Genomic DNA, 22,110 nt, shown 5'->3' with positions numbered 1-22,110 from the left:
AGATCGAGCCTGTTGTAGTCAGCTTTGGAGACTAGGGTGAACACTTGGCGTTTTTGGATCATTCCTGTCTCCTTCAGTATGGATGGCTCGTCTTTTACCTTTTGAGACTAGCCAGTTGTTGGATATATTTTTGGTCCACTTTTGGGACTTGTACTCATTTTTTTATTTTGTAGCAGCTCTGTACTTGTGACTTACAGGTTTTGGGAAGGATCTTTAGTTGTTTATAACATGTTTTTGTTTACTTCCGCTTATTCTTTCTGCCTATCTTTATAATTCGCCACTCTTGTTTAATTTCTGCCGTCAAATTCATTACTTGAAGTTTCGGGTTGATGGGTTGACTTACCTACTGGTGGGTTATAGTAAGTGTCATCATGCCTTAAGGAATTGGGTCGTGACATCAAAATTTGTATAATATAATTTGTATAACTTTTGTATAATATAATTTTGTATAATATAATTTATATAACTGTTTAAAGTGTGGATGTTTGTATTTGTATAAATTCGTTATTTTGAGTTTATACAAAAATAGCTCCAGTATTCGCAAATTATATAACTCCGCGAATGATACAAATGAGGTAGCTTAAACTATAACTACAACATGTAAATATGCAACTATAGCTAAGGAGCCTAATTAAGTTTATTATAATGGTTATTTGTGAAATATCCCCAATTTATCATAAGGTAAATTAGTTCTCATTTTAAAGTACTTCTTTCATTCACTTTTACTTGTCCACTTTGAATTTTACATACCTCTTGAGAAATAAAGATTAAATATGAATATTTTTAAATAATGATTAAATATAAATATCTTATCATAATACTCATTACTATATTAATTGACATATAGTCTTAGATCTTAAAAAATAATAAAAATAATAATTAATGTTGATGGTAAAACATCAAAAACATATATTTTTCTTTCCATACGTTAAAAACGATTAGAAAAAGTGCATATTTTTTTGTAATAGATTGGGAAAATGAACAGAGGGAGAGTATATTCAATATATAATTATCCCAAGAAGGCCCTTTGATATTTTGAACATCTTTTGATGAAGACTTTTTCTTTTCAAGGTTTGTATTATTCAAAAAAAAAACGTGTTCTTTACTCAAACAAGAAGTTATCCACACTTTGTACATATCCTCTTTTCACAATTAAATACTCTTTCGTTTTTATTTATTTGTCAAATTTTTTCTAATTTAATTTTTATTTTATTTATCATTTTTGACAAATTAAGGAAGGTTAATTTATTTTTTTAATTATACTCTTAATTTATTAATATTGAGTTAGTGTCTTTGAAAATGTAGTGAATAAATATGTTTAAGACTCTATCAAGTAATAGGCGTAAAATGGTAAACTCATTATATCAATCATTATTTTCTTAATAAGTATGCCAAGTCAAAATTTGATAACTAAAAAGGATCAGAAGGAATACTTCTTTTAAAGCACACGATTCAAGGGCAAAGATTTTGCTCGTAACTTTGAGTAATCAAAACGTTAAATGCACCCAAAAAAAAGGAGGAAATTTTAAAAATAGTTAAAATTAGAAATATAAGTAGGTTCTTTAGTTATAATTTACTTGATTATGATTCGTAGTTATATGTTATAAGGAGGAAAGAGGCGAGCAAAATTGGAAAAGAAAGAAAAGAGGTGAGCAAAATTCGGAGAGGAAAGAGAGAAGCGAGCGAGAGAGGAGGCAGAAAGAGAAGATAGACGAATTGTATTTTTATATTTGTTGAGTAATTGTATATATGTAATCAACGAATATACTTATATTGATGATATATAAAATTTAAGTGTATTAATGAAATACAATTTATATCAACTAATATAATTATATTAAAATTATATTTCGTAACAAATTGCATTAGTAAAATTAGAGATACCATAGATATTTAAAAACACCCTCATTTAACAATTATAAATCAATTCCAAACAACTTTGAAAATCGGCCACGTGGTGGCCCTATTGAGTACACCAATTCGTTACGTGTACTCCATCTTTTCCGTTTCTTCCTTTCCCACCTTCATTCAACTACAAATTTTATACATTTCTAAAATTTGCATTATTAATATCTAATTTTGTACAAATTAATATAGTAGCATTTAATTCCTCACATAAACTTAATAACAGAGAAACAGTGTTTACTTTTTTTTTATATATATATATATTTTGCTTACTATTGTTATATGTGCAAATGATTTCTCGTGACTATTTATAAATTAAATAGAAAAATATTTTATTTCCATATCTTTCAGATGTAAAAATAAAAAATATATTTAAATGTAAAATTAAAATAAATTTATTAAAAAAAACTACAAAATTAAATCTCCCATTCTGTTAACTATTCTCATTTATTTTATTTAAAATAATTTTCTTGGTTTCTAAATAGATCCCATGTTTTTAAGCAATGTCTTGTCTAGATTCTGGAGTATTGTAGAAATATATAACCAACATGAATATAAAAAAAAACGTGAGAAAAGGCAACTCTAAAAACCCCATATCTTCTCCTAGGGTCTTGGAGATTTTGCTGATAATTACTTAGAAAGCTGATTAAAGGTAATATAATATTTCAATTCTTGCTTAAGTTCAGTAAGTTGATTTTTAAGTTTTCTTTCTAGTTTGTTATTACCACTAGGATCTTTTTTGGTTATTAATATATTGGTTTACTATGATAGCTTGTGTTTGAGTTGAAGAATTTCCAAGTAAGATAAAGAAAAAATTTCCAGTCAATATATCATGACTGAATTAGTAGAAGGAGAGAAATTAAGCAATATTTGCTCAGGTTTTTGGTTTTCTAGATAAGGCTGATCTGTCCTTTTAAGAGGCGTTTGTGATTCGGGATTTTACCCCTTTGAGTTAGTTCTAAATTAATAATTGTACATATCAAATGGATCTTTTTGTCACAAATATAGAGTTTGAACCAGAGTTATTGGGTTCTGCTGAATCTGTTCCCTCATTTTTGCATTTTACCCAGATGGGTGTATCCAAGCTTTAATTTGGGTGATGTTATAGTTATAATTGTTTCTTTAATCGAGAAAAAGAGAGGTGGAATTTTTTCAGTTGTAAAAAAAATTGATTTTAGTTGATTTACCCTAATAACCAGACTAATTGAGCTCTATGAAGTAATAATTAGATGTGAAGAAGTTAATTAGTGACATTAAATGGTCCTTTTTCTTGAGTTGATTGCATTACTATCCTGTATTTTATTATTCTTTAATAACAACCTAAATGCTTAGTTTTCAATACATTCTTGATTTCAGGTATTCATTTAGGAAACCTGACTTCAGGATGGAAATTTGCTCGTTCTATTCGACACCCTATTACTGTATTGTAAATGTTCGACAGAATGTGATTGGAAAATGCCTAATTTCAAATCAGGCAATGTTTCCTAGACTAAAAGAAAGAAGGTTGTGTTCTGGTTTAGATGTGAATAGTGTAACGAAAAACAGGAACCAGAGATTTTGCACTATCACTTCTCTAAAGAGGGTTGACAGTGTTGACTCAAGTCTCTTGAGTGAAAGCTATAACTCAGATGTGGTAGATGGGAAAGTCGGTACCCAAGGTGCGACTAGTAGAGGTAAAGCAGTACCAAAGGTTATGATTCCTAGTTTACCTAGTGAAACTAAAGGCGATTCTGTTGCTGCTATCGATAGCTGCTTGTGGGAATGGAAGCCAAAATTGAATGTTCATTATGAGAAATCTGGAGGTCAAAATGTTAACTCCGCGCCAATACTTTTTCTTCCTGGTTTTGGTGTTGGTTCCTTTCACTATGAAAAGCAGCTAAAGGATCTTGGTCGTGATTACAGAATATGGGCATTAGACTTTATTGGACAAGGGAAGTCATTACCTTGTGAGAATCCAACTTCGCAGTCTAAAAGATTAGATGAATCGGAAGGTGATGGAAACAATGTTCTCTGGGGTTTTGGAGATGAAACAGAACCTTGGGCAAAAGAACTTGTCTATTCGGTTGACTTATGGAGGGACCAAGTACGCTATTTCATTGAAGAGGTACAGTTTCTATCTTTGTCCTTGTGTTTTATTCTCAAAGTGGTTGATCTGCAGATTAAGCATTGTCATTGATGTATTGCTAGCTTTTTAAATTCATGTTCATTCAATACTCTGGCTCGTAACGAAGGCTAGAAGATGAAACTATAAATATTTGTAGAAGACTTACGAGCACATTACAGGTGCATTCAATGACAATTTGCTCTAGTATGTCAGACTACTGTTCCTTGGCACTACTTGTTTGTTTGTTTTTTCTTTGTTCGACTTAGGTATGGCTATAACTCCACTTAGTGCTTATATGATCTTAGACTCAAGATAGGCATGTCTTGTTTGTATCGTCTTTCTAGGTTCTAGGTTGTGGTATAATACATTGATTCCTATAAACTGGTACATTGGGTCACCGCCTAGGCCTTGTACTTACTATTTGTTGTGTTTGTTCAAGTTGACTATACTAGGTTTGAATCAATTCAATCAATGATGATGCAAGTCAAAGCTTGTAAATTTTACTGGACGACACTGTGCTATTTGTTTTCTGTTCTTTGGAAGATACTTTATAGTGATCATCATGCATGATGTTTCTCTGATGTTCTTTTTCCTATCCGTTCACCATTTTGTGTTTATATGCAAATGGATATTCAAGAAAGCTTCATATTAGTTGACTAAACAGTTAATTGTTATGGTACAATGGGCTTCTCAAGAAGTTTCCAAATTATTGATTGGTTATAAGTAATAAATTATAAACTTGTATCCTTTGGTGATGCAGGTTATTAAAGAACCAGTGTACATTGTCGGAAATTCACTTGGTGGATATGTTGCCCTATACTTTGCAGCATGCTACCCTCAATTGGTGAAAGGTGTAACCTTGCTGAATGCGACACCTTTTTGGGGATTTCTTCCTAATCCTGTTAGATCTCCAAAATTATCTAGATTGTTTCCATGGGCTGGGACTTTTCCTCTACCCTCCACTATCAGAAAGCTCACAGAACTTGTGTACGTGCTACGACTTTACTCTTTTGATTATGTAGTTTCCTGATCCTATAAACTTATATGCCGAGTAAGAGGATCTTCTTCTTGCCAGTAATACAGTTTATGTTGATTAGTATTAAGACCACGATCTTTTAACAAAGCCAAATGATGTGTTGTTACATTTTGCAACTCACGCTGAAAAATGCATCGTTCTTGGATAATTTGATTTTCTTTCATCATATTATTAGAGGAACATTATGGCTTGTTTCCATGTTTTTGGTTTTTGGCTGGTACTTGAACTTATCCCTCTATGCGCTGCTTCTCTAGATGGCAGAAAATCAGTGCTCCTGAGAGTATCACAGAGGTGCTTAAACAAGTTTATGCTGATCATACCACAAAAGTGGATAAAGTTTTCTCTAGTATTCTTGAGGTAACAGAACACCCTGCAGCAGCTGCAGCCCTTGCCTCAATAATGTTTGCTCCTCGTGGACAACTAAATTTTAAAGAGGCACTGACTGGGTAGGTAAAGCAAGTAGTATTACATAGCCGTACCTTTTGGCTTGCATGTGTTTTCTTATACTGTAGCAAAGCTGAAATCTTCCACCTTGCTATATTTAGGTGTCGAATGAACAATGTACCCGTCTGTCTCATATATGGGAAAGAAGACCCCTGGGTGACGCCTATTTGGGGTTTACAAGTGAAACGACAGTTCCCTGAAGCTCCATATTATCAGATTAGTCCAGCTGGTCACTGCCCTCATGATGAAGTCCCAGAGGTAGGCCGTCTTACTTAGCCATACATCTGTTTTTGACATCGATGTTTACAGATACATCTGTTTTTGACATCGATCTTGGTTGTCAACGTGATTTCTCATAAGAACCATAGCAGTTGTTATGTATCCTTGTTACTCTGCGACTACTCGTCATATCAGTTGCTATCTTTATTTTGGATTGTCCTTGTAGTTAGTCTTTGAAACATTAGCAGAACAGAGAAGAATCTTGGTCAAGTTCACGTACACATATGCAAAAATTTGTAAACATGATATAAGATTAAACTCATTCTTGGCCACACACACTGACTCTAGATTTTGGTTTCGCCTCTGAATATTACATGTGCAGATTGTGAACTTTTTGCTGCGCGGATGGATCAGGAACGTTGAATCCGATAGTTCAGTTGCATTGCCTCTGCTAGATTATCCGGAAAGCGTTGAATATGACGACGTCAAAGAATTGGAATTTGATCGCCAGGGAATGAAAAAATCAGTAAAAGTGCAATTTTATGGATCAATGACTTCTCAATGGGAGAGGCTTGGCATGTTTCTAAAATCTAGATTCCAAGATGGAGTTTACTCTCCATAATTGCACATAACTTCTTTTTTTCATTTCTTTGTATCCACATGTTGTGTGATCAATTTCCAGCAATGCTGAATGTTCGTGGGTTACATAACAATTTAGCAATTTAAATTATAATTAGGCCAACATACAATGGAGTATATTAAGAAAAATCTCATTCCTTGATCATTGACAAACTCTCAATACTTGTTTGTTAAAATTCATTAAAATGATCAAATAATTATTTTTTCTAGTCTTTGTTGTTCGGGCAAGATAAGAATTACTATGACAACAATTAAATTAACTTAATCCTTCTCCAAGCATATTTTTTTAATCATATTGTTCATTCATTTACATTTGTTACTTCGGAGTACAATATTTTCACCACAGCTTTTACTCTTGTATTTGTCAAGCATGCTTTTGAATTTTGATAACTTTTTTCCTAAGCCCGAGAGTTTATTAAAAACAGTCTTAGAGATAAGATCTACCTACACCCTATCTTGTTCGAATTATAATTGTAATCTCACTAAGTATATTATTATTGTTGCTACTTACTTTAATTTTTTATATCTACTACATCAAATCAACTTGACATTTTATATCAATATTATCATGTCATTTTGCACGCACCTCAACTAATCAATCAAGTATCCTACCCAACTCACACATGAAAAAGCCAAGTTAGTCACTATCCCTCAAAAATAGGAGCAAATGAGTTCACACCGTGTAATAAATGAAGGTCAAACCTTAATTCTCCAAGTTATTGTTACATGCCTCGATCACTAGCTTGTCTTCTTTCAGCTATGCTACATGAATACGCTAACTCTAATCCAACCTAACAATTACAACTTATTTCTAATTACCAAGAATTTGAAAGTTCAGTTCGTTACCACACAATTTTGAGCTAGTTAAATAATACACGTCTTAAGAGTCAGTTAGTACATCCCAATTAAAGCAGTACCGAGAAAATTTCACTAACTGTAATTATCTTGGGACCCAAAACTGTTCTGTAGATAGAAAATAAAGTTAAAAATATTAAAATAATTGTATACTTGGTGGTAATGGTAAAAGAAAATATTAAATGAGTGAATTTTAAACTTGATAACGAAAGTATCGCATCAGACTTTTAACATTCAAATAGTTTCATTAATCAGAAGTTAGAGCAATTCATATCCAACAATGAAATAACATTCCAAAATACAGTATATATAAACTAGGGTTGAAGATGTATTTAATTTGTATATCATATCACTAACAGTTTAAAACAGAAAACAATAACTGCTACATCAATTTGATTAAAAAAAACATCAAACTAACATTTTAAATGCAATTTTGTAACTTGTGGAAAGTTGATACTATGGTTCGAAATAGAGTGTCACGTAAATTAGCACATAGAATAACTTAACTAGTAAACAAAATGACACCAGCTAGCTAGTTTTCCAATAATCAAGATCGACCAGCAAAACTATGCCTACTACCACTAGATTGGCATTTACCTAGCAAATCAAAGTACAAAATAGAGACTTATACTGTCAAGATCAACAAAAATTCTTGAGCCAAACCTCTGCCATTCAACAAGTACAAAACTCCAAAATGAAAAATTATAGGAGAAAGGAGGATCCACAAAAACACGCAAAAGAAAACATCAGCAGAAAGAAATGTGAGAAAGATGGAGAATAAAGATTAATCCTCGTCCATCCCTGCCGGTTGATCTCTCCTGCTTGGACCCCCGGCTGGTTTTGACATTATAATCTGCAGCAAAAAATAGACGTTTAAAAAGAAAAACTAGAGAAGGTAAGAAGCCTACTCAAAATTGAAAACAGAACTGAATAAAAACTACATTAGCAAACAAAAGAGCACAAGTAGTCAAATATGAGCATAGATCAGCTTCAAATAGGCCTGCCTTATCCCTTTCCTATCATCAACAATCGAACTTTAATCTAACTATTATTTAGTCTTTCTTCCATGCATCTCTATCAAGAGAGTTAACATTTTCACAAGGTGGTAGAAAATTCTGCACTTCTCAGGAATGAAACATGAACTGAATAGCAAATCTAGAGTAACTTATTACCTGGTCTACCCGAAGCACTGTGCAGACAGCATCAGCTGCATATTTTAGAGCAAAAAATCTGCTCAAAAGGGCCAAAGATGCATTAGGGAACAATGATGAGCATAAATAGCTAACAAATCCACAAAAAGATACTTACTCAGGATACAAAATACATAATCATTATTCATTAAACAAAACTGCATTTGTTTCAATTTGTTTGTCAGGTTTTGACTTGGCACAAAGTTTCACGGAGTTCAAGAGAGAAAAGAACTTTTGAATCATATGGTCTTAAATTAAAGATGTGTAGAATGCATGAATATGCCCTTTAATTTTGTGGTCTTAAACATGCCATGTTTTGCACATCTTCCATATGGCCTGGTTGCCTCCACCAACTACGGAATTGCCTATTGAAACTAAAACAATGATCTGGGTACTCCTAAGTCTATGTAAGACACAAAATGAAGAGACCCTGCAGCATGCTGAAAAGTCATAGGGCACATAAAGACTAGCTTGTCAATGCAATTAATGTCTTGTTTCTTCGTTATTTAAAAGAAAGTTTTTGTTTTCTTAATTGTTTTGTTTTACCGAAGGATCCAAATCAGTGGTACCAGACAAAAAAATTAACAGAATTTAACAAGAATAATATAGAATATAATTAAATAACTTGTTACACTAAAAAACTTGATACCCGAATATACTAAGCATGTCTTATCAAGAGGGGAAAAAAGGGCTTATCCTTGTGTCCTATCTAAAAGCTCCGTACGTCCATTTTGTCCTTTTTGTTCATTTGGAGTTCACTAGCACACTTCTTACAGTTTTCATAGTTGATGGCATCTGATAAAACCAATATCAAAGAAACATCTTCAATATGGAAAGAGAGGAACACTACGTGTTTTGAGAGCATAGAGAATAGTGTGCAGAAAGTGAAGCTTAACTGCATTTTGCTATTATGTTTCGGGTGTAATCAGTTACACTCAAATGATACTCTCTATAATTGATGTTTTAGACTCAATTTAGACATAGAGCAGTAACAATTGGGCCACTTGTATATATAAGGTTTCAGTACAACCCATGTACTGTTTTGTGATATAATACCAAGTTACCAAGTTTAAAAAAAACTTCAAGATGATTATATCTAAAAGGTGTGCTTTGGTCTTGACGGCTGAAAATTTTGAGAAAGGAAGATTACATGTTTCAGCTGGTGCTTCGTGTGCAAATGTTCAGGAGAAGACATAGAATTACTCTTACATTGCTGGATAGCTGCAAGGTTGGACAGATTCTCATTTCAGAAGACTGGGATGCTAGTTTCAGAAACATCAGGCAATCCATTCTGCACAGGGTAACCTCTGCAATCATTCTCCATTGATCCCAACAATGTGGGGAGTGGGAAACAACCAAGTCCTATTTCAAGTTTGAGAATTGGTGGCTACAAACATTTGAGAGAGTGAAGTTATGGCGGGAATCCTTCAATTATAGTGACCTGACAACATCTTAGTGGCTAAACTGAAGCCCTAAAGGTGAAGCTGAAGGAATGGAGTAAAACAGCCCAAGGAAACTTGGACATTCCGAAAAAAATTGTCCTTGCACAATTAGCTGATTTGGAAAAAATCCAGGAACATATAACTTTGGAGGAAGAAGAATTAGATTCCTAGGCTTGCTCTTACTATGGAATTTGAAGATATCGCTAAACATGAAGAGATTACTTGGAGACAGAGATCCAGGGCAATTTGGCTCAAACAACGCGACAGAAACACAAGTATTTCCCAGCAAATGCTCATAAGAGAATTAACAGCATTGGCAAGTTGAAAGATATAGGAGAAGCTCTTACAGATTCAGAAGAGGTGAATAAAGAAATTGTGTCCTATTAGGACTAGATATGAGAAAACTATCCCAGGAATGAGGGAGTAGACAACTCGTTCCAAATCCCCCACAGGAGATATTGGAGAGCATTAAAGCATGTGAAAGTGACAAAGCTCGTGGCCCAGATGGATTTTCTATGGCATTCTTTAATCAAAGCTGGATAATCATTTGTGTAGATCTAGTAGCAGCTGTGCAAAATTTCCATGGGGGAGCTTAAAGTCCACAAATAATTGAAGGTGGGAGCAGTGGAACTGAATGATTTTCAGACCCATTAGTTTTATTTTAGGCGGGCAGGGGGTTACAAGATCTTTGCTAATTTACTGGCTGAGAAATTGAAGGTCATAGACAGGTGGACAGACAACAGATGACTTTTATCAAAGGGAAACAAATTATGATGCAATCATGAATGTTCAAGCCCAGACAAAGAAGTAAACAGCCAAGAATTCTATGCAAATTGGATTTTTAGAAAGCATATGATCATCTGAAATGGAACTTTCTAATTCATATGTTGGAGAAAATGGGCTTTGGAACTAGATAGATCAAGTGGATCAAACATTGTATTAGTACAGTAAGATTCTTTGTTCTGATCAATAGAACTCCAAATGGTTTTCCTTCTAAAAGGAGGGTGAGGAAGGGTGACCCTCTATCTCCATTTTTGTTTATTTTAGCAATGGAAGGTATGAGCAACATGTTGCACACAGCTAAGATAAATGGATGGACCAGAGGATTCCAGGTTGGGGATGAAATAACTTGGACATAACTCAGCTACAATATGTAGATGACACGCTAGTTTTTTGCGAAGCAGTGGAAGATCACATACTTATTTTGAGGGTTATTTTCATCATATTTGAAGTTGTTTCACGCTTGCATGTTAATTGGGGTAAGAGCTTCATCTATCCCATCAATAAAGTAACAAAGGTGGAAAGCTAGGCAGAGAAGTTACGGGACAAAGTGGGAGTTCCCAACAACATATCAGGGTATGCCATTGGGAGCAAAAAGTAAATCAAAAGAGATCTGAAATGGAGTCCTAGAAAGAGCGGACGAACTGACTCTGGTAAACCATGTTCTAGATGCTCTACCCTCTTAAATGATGTCCATACTTCCAGCTCCAATTAATGTGCGCAAGGTACTGAAGACGAGGAAGTTCATCTAGTCAAATGGGAGGGACAGTGGGTCAAAATCGGGGGGGATAAGAGACATGAAGCTACACAATCAAAGCCTAATGATGAAGCAGCTCTGGAAACTTGCCTCAAGTGACAATCTACCATGGAAGGAAGTCATCAGTGTTAAGTATGGGACAGAGGATAACTGGACAACGAAATTGGTATTGGATTGGACACATCTGGCCATTCATGCAAGCTACAACTAGGTTCAAATTTGGCAATGGGCTGAAGGTATCACTTGGAATGATTTGGATTGGACACTCACCTCTGAAGCAGCTATACCCAGATAGAGATACACATAACTTATGCCAACAAGAAGCAGCCACAGTTGATGAGATGTTGACTCAGCAAGGTTGGAATCTAAATCTCAAAAGACACCTGAATGATTGGGAATTGGAAAGAATAGTAGATTTCTACCCAGTATCAACTTTCAATAGCTTATCTGGGAAAGGGACAATATGATTAGGCAGAACGAAAGTAAGGGTATTTACTGTCAATTCAGCATACAAGTGAAAAAGAAGTTCTGCCTAACCATATTGTCCCTTTCTCATGTGTCAAACACTGCTACCCAGATATGGAAGATGGTATGGAGAACAAAAGTGTCTTATAAAGTGAATTGCTTCACCTGGCTTTTGGCAAAGGCAGCAGTGTTTGACACATGAGAATCTGAACAAAAGGAGTTTTCATCTTTGTTCCAGGTGCTTCTTGGGTGGGGAAACAAGCTAAGACAATCAACCATCTTTTTTAGCACTGTAAGTGGGTAGACCAGCTCTGAAAGATGTTCATTAGCTTGAGGAAGATTAGGTGGGTGAAGTCAAGGAACGTAAAAGGAGTTCTAAATTGTTGGAGCAGTGATGGCAATGCAACAAGAAAGGAGGAGAGAGGTAAGATTGTACCAGCAGGTACTTGGTGGCCAGCGTGGAGAGAAAGAAATCAGAGATATTTTGAAGACTAGCAGAATGACTTACAGAAGTTCAAGATGAATAGCTTAGCTCTTTGCTATTTTTCGTGTAAACAGGAAATATTAGTTCAAACAGAAAATATTTTTGATGTTTTAGAGCCTTAGACTACTTGTAAGAAAAGCAACAAGGGTCAAAGTTGCAAGTCGTAACACTTTTGAAAGGGGGACAATATTTAGAGGTAGTCATAATAGATTAACTTTTACCATCTTCAAAAAAAAAAACGTTGGATAGTGTCTTGCTTTTGGTGGGAAATTTTGTGTTGATTTGTCTTCAATTCGTGATGTCAAGCAAGTTCAGAGGATTATTGCAAAGTTGGTCTTTTTGTAGGACAAAGAGGACGCTAGGCGTGCGATGTTGCTCCACTAGCCTGTATGGGTTGCTAGGAGAGAGAAATAAGAGAGAGTTTGATGGAATAGAAAAGGAACTTTTTCATTTAAGAAATAGCCTCGTAAGGAGAGAGAAATAAACAATTAAAATAGAAAAAGATTTTGATGGAAAAAGAGAGTTCTTTCTTTAGGCTTTTTTTGATGGAATAGAAAAGGATTTTACACAGGAAAAAAATATGCTTTTTACTTCTGTCCTTAGAACTGGAAATCAACATTCAAAATACAAAAGTAGATCAGCAAATAAACCACCCATCTTTTTGAACAAATTCAAAATGCCTTTTCACCATTTTCTCAGTGGGAGGATAAAAAGAGCACATTGGTGCACAGAGGAGCGAGAAGCCAAGGAAAGAGAAAGACAGTCAGGGAATGGCCATTCTTTGGGCCCACAGATACTGAGGGAGAATATAAGGAAAGAGAAATCTGTGTGTACAGCATCAACTGTCAAGCTTTGACTGTGAAAATTCCTTTCATATAGAACGTTACTCGCGCCTACATTTATTCTATTTTTAAAAAGTTTCAAAATACTGTATTATTATTGTTAACTGCTTTAAATAATGCATTATTAATGTTAAAAATTCTGTTTGTATAAAAATTATGTTTGTAGAAAACCTAGCCTTCACCCTTGCAAGGAACTCCAACATAGTAACCTCTTTACCTGTCAATGGAGAACAAATGAGGCAATTCATCCTTCAGAGTAGTGTGACCATACCACACTTCAAGCCAAAGTCGTATTCGGTTCTCATTCCACTAGAGAACCCAACAAATCTTGAGAAAATCTCTTTCATGATCCTTTGACAACCCACTGAATATGGACACACCCATCCTCTATTTCATAAGCCCAAATGAAATCCATTCCCAGTAAGATGCATCCAATGATAAAAGACCATCTGTCAAGTAGTAGGAAGAATTTTCCATTCATTGCTGTCCCTCTCAACACTTGATCAGCTTCTGCTTTCTAAGAAAAAATGCATCCCCTTTAACCTGCAGATTTTCCACCTATTACTTTCTTATGAACCAATACGCGACTGTCTGTCCACTCCATCCAACAATCGAAATAACCAACTATGCATATGTAAGAAATCCAAGCTTCCCTTGGAACTGAGTAGAGAACCTCATTCCCTACAATTATATGGTGACAGATGCCTTCGGGAGAAATTGATTGTTGTGCTACTATAGGATCCTTCAAGGAGATGGGCAATTGACAATGATGAGCTCGCCTCTGGGGAATTGTGCGATAACAGTGTCATTAAGTTCTTCAAAGTGGAGGTGAGACCAGCACTATATTATTTGGCAGGGTGTTGGCCAGTTAAGAATGCCCACGTTCAAAAGATGAAGGTACCGGAGAGGAGGCTCAGATTGATGTGTAGGCATACTAGGAGAGATCTGATTAAGAATGACATTATATTGGACAAGGTGGGAGTGGCCTTTGTGGCGGACAAGATGAGGGAAGTGAGACTAAGATGGTTTGGACATGCGAAACGGAGGTGCGAGAATACGCCAGCGAGGAGGTGTGAGAGGTTGGTTGTTGTAGGAGTTAGGAAAGGTAGAGTTAGGACGAAAAAGAACTGGAGGAGGTAATTAAACAGGACATGGCACAACTTTAACAAATTAAGCACATGACCTTAGATAAGAAGGTATGGAGTTGAGGATTAAGGTAGAAGGTTAGTAGGTAGTTGAGTGTTGTTGTACTTCCAGTAGTATGACATGGGTGTCCCGTAATTTCTTTTTCTCCGGTGTGTATTAATATTTGTTGCTAAATTTGTTTTGTACATTGTTGTTTTGTCGTCTCCTTTACTTTTTTATTTTCCTGCATCGGATACCTTTCTTTTGAGCCGAGAGTTTATCGGAAACAGCCTCTCTACCCCCCACAAAGGCAGAGGTAAGGTTTCCTTCCCTCCCCAGACCCCACTTGAGGGAGTACACTAGCTATGTTGTTGTTGTTGTTGCTACTATAGGATCCATCTGCTGACGAACCAAATTCCAATATGATCAACGTTACTTTAAGTCAAAACATCCTTGGTTTTCACAACTGTAATCAGAAAAAGTGGTTGCACACAGAAATCTCTAGGGATTGCTCACAAGTGACAAAAGAGTCTCTAGAAACTAGCCATATACTTAACTTACCTATTAATAACAGAATGAACGAGTGTACACACGTTAACATTCACAATATGCCATTCTAGATGAGGATAGGTTCAGTTAGCTAGTAAATTCACTCCCTCTGGTTGCATCAGTAAAAAAAGAATCAATTGAATGGTACTCCAGTCTACTGGATCAACTATAGACATACTAGCAAAAATTTATTCAAGAAAAACAATAGAACTGAACAAGCACAAGTGAGAAAATCTAGATCACTTTCACCACTTCTTACTGAAAGAAGAAAACAGACACCATGAAAAGAGCAGCTTACTTGGTAACATAGAGGTCCCATATACTCAAGCCAGAGATATCCTCACAGGCACCTTTCTCCAAGTTAAGGCCCACTTTGGCATTTCCAGACGCATGTTCAGCATACAAGGATGATATGATCTCCATCGCATTGAGGCCAGCATTATCAGCTAGCGTTTTAGGAACCATTTCAAAACTTTCAGCAAACTTTGCTATTGCATATTGATCCAACCTGAAAATAACGACTGGAGTTACACAACAGAAAAGTTGACCTGCAGTAAGAAGCAAGCGATTTAGAAAAAGCAACAGAAACAATACCCCATCTCTTTGAAAGAGAATTCTTTCAGTTTTCTGGCCAGCTCAATTTCAGTAGCAGCAGCTCCAGGTACGATCCGACTGTCCCTGCACATTGCCTGGAACAAACACAGAGCAAACAAAGTCAAATTTTCAAGATTAGAAGCAGACACAGTCATAGCTATCCATCATCTCTCAATGTCTCAATATATAAATAAAAATTTCATTATGTAATTCTGAACTCTAATTCTATTTCCAAACTACGAAGGGACAAGTAATCACAACAGACTATTACGCATGTGTAAATCTGGAAAGAAAAGAGCTAGAAGGTATAAATACTATGTTTTTACTTTTTTACCTTGTAGGTATTTACACCATCATTAACGGCTCTTTCAAGGTCATCCAAAATACTATCAGTGCTTCCCCGCAGAACAACAGTGGAGACAGAATTCCCACCGTCTTCATTTCTCACAACTGTAACCTGTTACATATTAAAATAATCAAATATACTGCTAATACCAGCTAAACTAAGTGAGCCGGTATATAAATAAAATCTAAGAATATTACCCTAACACCACCAATTTCCTCCACTGAAACAGAATCAACATGGCCAAGGTCATCTGGATTTGGCTGGCTAAGCTTTAACTGTTTTATAATCAAAGAAGAATGCTATAAGAAATTTAAGTATTATCTTTTAACATATTTTATCAAACAACATCAGTATGCTTACAAGCGCAACAGCCCCAGTAGTACGGCAAAAACGGCGGAGTTCGAACTTGGAGCTGATTTTCAATACCATGAGTCTGCAAAAACACAAAAATGAGATCAGTATGGAGCAGTTCCAAACAATACCAGTGTATATGTAAACACATTAACAAGTCTAAGAAGCAGAAACTAAAATATATTTTCATAAAAGGTCACTTAAAAGCTTGATCGCTCTAGTTTGTGTAAGCAGAGACTACCTGTGATGTAAAAAGATTTTTTTCGTTAGAAGGAAATGGATTTTTGTTTGTGGGGGTACAGACATCTACCATATGTCAAAAGGGGAAATAGTATTAAACATCTCTTTCCAATTGCCCAAACAAGTGAATTTCCTCTATCCATAAAGGAAATAATTTTAGTTTGCCCTTTCATGGGCCATGGCACTACCTCTTATCAGTGTATCTTCAATGCAAGTGGCAAATGCACCGAAATGAACACTGACAATTTTTCCTCAACAGTTTTACCATAAAACTTGTACATTGACTTATATCACGACAGCATTGTAGGCAATACAACACAACACAATTACTATACTCAGTTCAAAAGTTTTCTTTTTCTATTTCGACAAGCTTCAACTAAATATAGCACAAATCCAACTAGATAAATATGAAGCATTGAATCTGCCAAAAAAAAGAATATTTGTGAAGCATAGGAATTAGCAACAAAATGAGCAGTACAAACAGACAATAAAAACACAAACCGAAACCTTCTGAGTTGCTCCTTAATGTAATATTCCCTGAAGTTCCTTTCTTTTTTTCTGATGAAAAAGGTAAAACCCCTAAATTCCCTTTCTTTTCTCCAATGAACTACATTAGTCAAAGCCAAAGGATGCAGCCATAAAGCACTGTATGATGCTCTATGTGAAAGTGATTAGTTGTTGGTTACATAGTTGAATAAAGAGGTGGAAAAAACCAGGTTAGGGGGATCTGCAATGCCAACTATGGACCATTTCAAGCAAGACGAGAAGGATTTGATAATATCACACTCCCTACTGGGAAGCAAAAGAATTATATTGTGGCAAATCTAAGATATAATGTATACCAGTCATCATAATTGCACAGATTTGTTCAGAACAATAAACGCTTTTGACTTTATCTGTAAACACAGTTTGAAGGTGCATTTTAAATAAAATTTCAGATTATTAAAAGCTCAATCCTCTGATATAATTAACAGGATCTCTGTACGTACGTGTGCAGACAAATGACACATAATGACCCCCCCCCCCCCAAATTAGCTTCTTTTCTCTGCTCATTCAGAAAACATGCAACAACTGCCCGGAAATATTTGGGAGGAGGTATAAAAGAAGTCCCAAATCAATAAAATATCAAATGTAAAACGAAATATTCATCTTACTTGTAACGCTCACAGAAATGTAGAGCCATCTCTCCCACCGCTGCTCCACTGACAATGACCTTGGCACCTGAGTCAGCGACTGATTTAATAAGTTCCTCCACCTTAGCTTCTTCAGTCTTTGCATAGTTTTCAAGCTGCAAATGCAAGAGACAAAGAGATCACTGACACACTGAAAAAGTTGAAAGATAAATAGGTAAACAAAATTGAAATGAACTTCTTCAGACTTTAAATGACTTTTATGTTTTAATATCAACCGTGTAAGAAAACATGAGGTGTGAATAAAGTCATAGTACCTAATAATTTGCAAATTACTTAGTAAAATAGTTCAGGGTGGTGCTAATCCTAGACTTCAAAGCTTAATACTACAATTCATATAATAGGAAATTTATTCTGACAGAGGCCACACAAATATCAGATTGAAATCAAAATTAGCATTTCCTGTCATAAGCAGATAAATGCATCATCTATCATTTTTCCTGTTAACCACTGTTAGTCAATTAACATATCTAAACTCGATCCAGAAACAACAAAATACTTGTGCATAGACTTTCTATAACAATGAGGTTGTCACTTCTTAAAGTAAAAGCACTATAGTTCCAAACTTCCAATGGGTTACCTGCTCAGCACTATGAATAAGAACTGTTCCTTTTGTTTCAGTTGCAGATGTGTCAACACCTTGAACAAAAACAGCGACCTGCATTGAAGTAGATAGGTCCTTTAAGCTTAAAATCAAGAGAAAGCTTAACGAAGAGGATGATAGTTCAACTGTGAGTAAGCTAATGTAGACAGACGCTACTATTAAGACTTAGAGACCAAACCTGAGAGAAGACCTAACAGTTCCAACTTAACCAATAATAGCCAAAGCTCATCACACGAGAACAAGATAAGATTTTCCATGCATACAATGCAAGCAAATACCAAACATAGAGGTTTGAAAGAGCACATATTCACTGTGTTTTAGAAGTATGCAATACCAGCCCATATGGATGATTGCATGGGCTTTATGGAAAATAGTTGCTCTAAATAGTAACTTCTGGATTATGCCTCCTACCCAGTAGCTTTGTCTCATCTGTGTCTCGCTAAAATGTGTAAATTTAGGTGGGAGGTGAGGAAAAACAAAGAAGCCCTCACTAAGTTAAGTAATTTCAGTTCCATCATTGCAACACAGATCCCTTATCCTAGAACTTTCAACTACTATAGTCTCTTAGTTATGTGAAAAACTAGTATCATGAGTTTCAACATATTTCTTTGGTGTATTTCAGAAACTCGATATGAAGACTAATGGATTCTTGAAAAGGATGTAGAAAAAAAATGAGGGACAAAGAAAATTGGCTTGCAGAAAGAGGGATCAGTGGGAGAAGCAGGGACAGGGGTCTAGTTTTGGTTCTTCATGATGTGAAGGAAGGAAAACAGAAGGTACAGGCAGCTAGGAAAGCACTTATCCTGGAAAAGTGAGAAAAAACCTTGACCAGGGAAATAAGTGGGGGGGCTGTTTGGGGAGGAAGCTCATCTTAGGTAGTGATGAGAAATACAGTCTGTGTAGGAATACAGGCACCCGGGTATCAATGCAAACTAGTGAACTGTTAATTATTGAAACTCAAATCTTCCAGCAAGCCATTCAGAATAACAATAAAATCTGAAGTCAAAACTTGTGCAGAAAGACCATTGAAACAACTGATCTTCTTACTGTGGGACTTAGACTGTAGATTTCTTATCAGTCTGCACAATTAGCATTCCAGTCTATGCCGCAATAACAAAAGTAAATGTCATATATTATAAACCATAATATCAGGTTATTACTATTATCCAGAGGCTCCGCAACTAACCCTTGTCCCAGTAATCCTTCTTACACATGAACTAGCCCAATTCAACTAGAATTAAAATTAAAACCAAAAGTTCAAACATAATCAATAGAAGCCCACCAAACATAATGGAACGTCCTAGAAAATGAAAACTGCATCTTCATATAACTGAATGGTTTATGAATAACAATTATTGCATCCTGCTGAAGAAATTATTTTAAATTGAAGTATGCAGAAGAAACTATTTTCATAAAGTAAATAACCAAATCATCATATAGCTACCATATAGCAGTTATATCCTCCTAGAAATGAAATATGAGGAAAAGATATCCATAACAGCCCTTGTAAGAGAACACTAAAATAGATCTTGCAAACGGGTGGAAATAGCATAGAAGGCAAAGTGAAGGTGAAAATCTGAATTTCTGAACTATAACCAGACAGGATAACAACAACTAAACCTGAATAAGAAAGGGAAATTGTAAATACCAAAATAGACAGATTGTAACTGTCTACAAGAAAAAGAACTTCTTGAATGTGTTTGTAATAACTCACCTTTGCCTTCTCTATCCTCTTTATGCTCCCAACGGCATCACTTTTCAACACCATACCTCTAACTATGGTGGAATTATTCAAACCCCCACCCAAGAGCTTTGCGACGCGTACATTATCCACATTGAAGTTTGCTGGGTTATTAGGGCACACTTGAATGCAAGCCTACACAACACCAAAAGTCAAATTAGAAAGCGTGGAAGCTAAAAACCACAAAGAATGCTGCAAAAGAGCAGGTCATGCACCTCAGCAACAAGAGGACACAGGACATCCTCTAGTCCAAATTGTTTGCTAGCAACTGCAGATTTCATCCGTGAAATAACTTCATTCTTGTCTTTGACATTCATATTTTCGGAACCTTCCTCAACTAGCTCATCCAATAATTCAATTGCCTGCAGGGAGGGAATTTATTAGCAAGTCAATCTGAGATAACTTACCAACATAGTGGTAAGCATGATTAGTGTTAAAGATATAACATACCTTATTTATCGCCTTATTGTATCCGATGATAATTTCACTAGGGTGCAACCCCATCCTGATGAGCTCCTCAGCATTTTGGAGGAGCTCCCCCGCAAATGAAACAGTCAAATTAGCTCCATCACCAATCTCCTCTTCCTGTGCCTTTCCGGCCAAAACCAATATCTTTGCAGCAGGGTGCTGGACTTCAAGCTCATTCACAATAGTGGCAGCATCATTTGTGACAAAAAGCTTGTCCAGATGATTGATAACCATCTTATTCATGCCTGACCAAATGAATAGAATCGAAGTTACTAAAGAATGACAATAAGATTAAAAAAAAACTCATAAAAAAGAGAGCAGGGAGGAGCATGCATGGACCACCCTGTATTTCTGATAAATGCAAGCACACTCCTTTTGAGATCGAAACTTATTTACGCAATCTCTAACTTAATTTTTGTACTGTTACATTTGTTAAGCTCCCTTGATGAACATCTACTTTATTTATCCCTTATATTTTTTCCCAATTCTAACCCTCTGCAGCTAATAATCATTAAAGTGAAATGTGAAAACATCACAGACGAAAGAATTAAATGAAAAGAAACTTGAACCCTGCCAATGGTTATTCATCAGATTAACAATATAACAATCACTAAAAAAGGTTCACACTCTCTACACATCATATAAGTCAGAGAAATTGTTCAGCTTTTGAGATTCAATATAGAGGATGACAAGATACAGACTTTTACTTTTAAGATGATACCCATACTCACTGTATAATTTTCTCAGTAAATAGATTGCTATAATTGTTATTCTTTCTTGTGATTGTGGAAATTCTTAATGAAATGCTGGTCATATTATTCATCAAGTATAGCACATAAACTTTCCATTAGCATTATCTACCCGAACTGTCACTTTCTTAGCATTTTGACAAGGCAATGATACCCATTGAAGAATAGAGTGGTCAGCATCTACTGATCCAAATATATATATATATATATATATATATATATATATATATATACACACACACACACATTGGTTATCAGAAAAACAATATACATACAAATCATCGGTAGCAATACAGAAACGAAAACCTAGATCAAAAAGAAGATCTTGGAGAAATAAAATAGGAAACAGGAAGTACCATTCGGTCCAAGAGAAGTTCGAGTAATAGCGGAGAGCTGTTTACAGGCATCGATGTTTTTGAGCACAGCTTCATCGAGACCTGAAAGATGCTTGTGCCCTTCTTTAAGCATTGATTGTATTCCATAAGGCTGCATTTTTGTTGATCTCGTGAGGCGAACAACAACTACTGTGTCTACTCAAAGATTCTCGACTCTTCCTTAAACCCTAGCAACTGCTGTGAGGGGTTTCTGTGAGAGACAAAGAGACACTAGCTACAGTGAAAAGAAGAAGAGGGAAACCGAAATATAAGCCCTAGTACACATTCTTCTAGTGTGAGCCGTGAAATATATATTTTAATGGTCGACAAAAAAATTGGAGTGCTTTTAATTAATTAATGACAGAAGTTGAAGTAACGAGAAATGAGAGTAGGAACTATTTTAGTTTTAGATTAAAAAATTGAATCTAAATATATTTGATTATTAAAATTTATTTTTTATTTGAAGCTTGAAGATTAAGATTTTTTATCTTCTCAATACACATATATATTAATTTAAAAAATTAAAGAAATCGGTATCAACAAAGTTTAGAGAAAATAGTTGCATGTGTGGTTTGCATGCTATTACATCGTGGAGGCTTATTCAGTGCTTACCACAG

The 22,110-nt window shown here is 35.4% G+C and overlaps 2 protein-coding genes across 2 annotated transcripts; one reads left to right on the top strand and one right to left on the bottom strand.

Annotated features, from left to right (window-relative positions):
- The first annotated feature begins 2,410 nt into the window (after positions 1-2,410).
- LOC129887021 (pheophytinase, chloroplastic) lies at positions 2,411-6,492 on the top strand. The gene is made up of 6 exons (XM_055961957.1): positions 2,411-2,557; positions 3,262-4,009; positions 4,770-4,996; positions 5,300-5,491; positions 5,591-5,747; positions 6,091-6,492. The coding sequence occupies exons 2-6, from the start codon at positions 3,290-3,292 to the stop codon at positions 6,328-6,330; spliced, it is 1,536 nt and encodes a 511-aa protein (XP_055817932.1). The 5' UTR covers positions 2,411-2,557; positions 3,262-3,289; the 3' UTR covers positions 6,331-6,492.
- A 1,167-nt stretch (positions 6,493-7,659) lies between these two features.
- Positions 7,660-21,791, bottom strand: LOC129887020 (T-complex protein 1 subunit theta). Its single transcript, XM_055961956.1, has 13 exons — positions 21,476-21,791; positions 20,353-20,615; positions 20,118-20,264; positions 19,876-20,037; positions 18,138-18,215; positions 17,522-17,655; positions 16,137-16,209; positions 15,974-16,051; positions 15,765-15,887; positions 15,431-15,525; positions 15,135-15,344; positions 8,375-8,432; positions 7,660-8,055 (listed from the first exon to the last, which is right to left on the bottom strand). The coding sequence occupies exons 1-13, from the start codon at positions 21,609-21,611 to the stop codon at positions 7,987-7,989; spliced, it is 1,626 nt and encodes a 541-aa protein (XP_055817931.1). The 5' UTR covers positions 21,612-21,791; the 3' UTR covers positions 7,660-7,986.
- Between the last annotated feature and the right edge of the window lie 319 nt (positions 21,792-22,110).

The sequence above is a fragment of the Solanum dulcamara genome, chromosome 4, assembly GCF_947179165.1.
Source record: "Solanum dulcamara chromosome 4, daSolDulc1.2, whole genome shotgun sequence".
NCBI lineage: Eukaryota > Viridiplantae > Streptophyta > Magnoliopsida > Solanales > Solanaceae > Solanum > Solanum dulcamara.
This window is presented reverse-complemented; position numbering and strand designations above follow the sequence as displayed.

What these genes read in the sequence shown, in the direction of transcription:
- LOC129887021 (XM_055961957.1), top strand. Translation starts at nt 3,290, where the DNA reads ATGGAAATTTGCTCGTTCTATTCGACACCCTATTACTGTATTGTAAAT. An exon ending in AGAAAGCTCACAGAACTTGT is followed by an intron (nt 4,997 to 5,299) that starts GTACGTGCTACG and finishes CTGCTTCTCTAG; the next exon opens with ATGGCAGAAAATCAGTGCTC. An exon ending in TTTAAAGAGGCACTGACTGG is followed by an intron (nt 5,492 to 5,590) that starts GTAGGTAAAGCA and finishes TGCTATATTTAG; the next exon opens with GTGTCGAATGAACAATGTAC.
- LOC129887020 (XM_055961956.1), bottom strand. Translation starts at nt 21,611, where the DNA reads ATGCAGCCTTATGGAATACAATCAATGCTTAAAGAAGGGCACAAGCAT. An exon ending in AACTTCTCTTGGACCGAATG is followed by an intron (nt 20,616 to 21,475) that starts GTACTTCCTGTT and finishes TCATTTGGTCAG; the next exon opens with GCATGAATAAGATGGTTATC. An exon ending in TGTGTCCTCTTGTTGCTGAG is followed by an intron (nt 20,038 to 20,117) that starts GTGCATGACCTG and finishes GGTGTTGTGTAG; the next exon opens with GCTTGCATTCAAGTGTGCCC.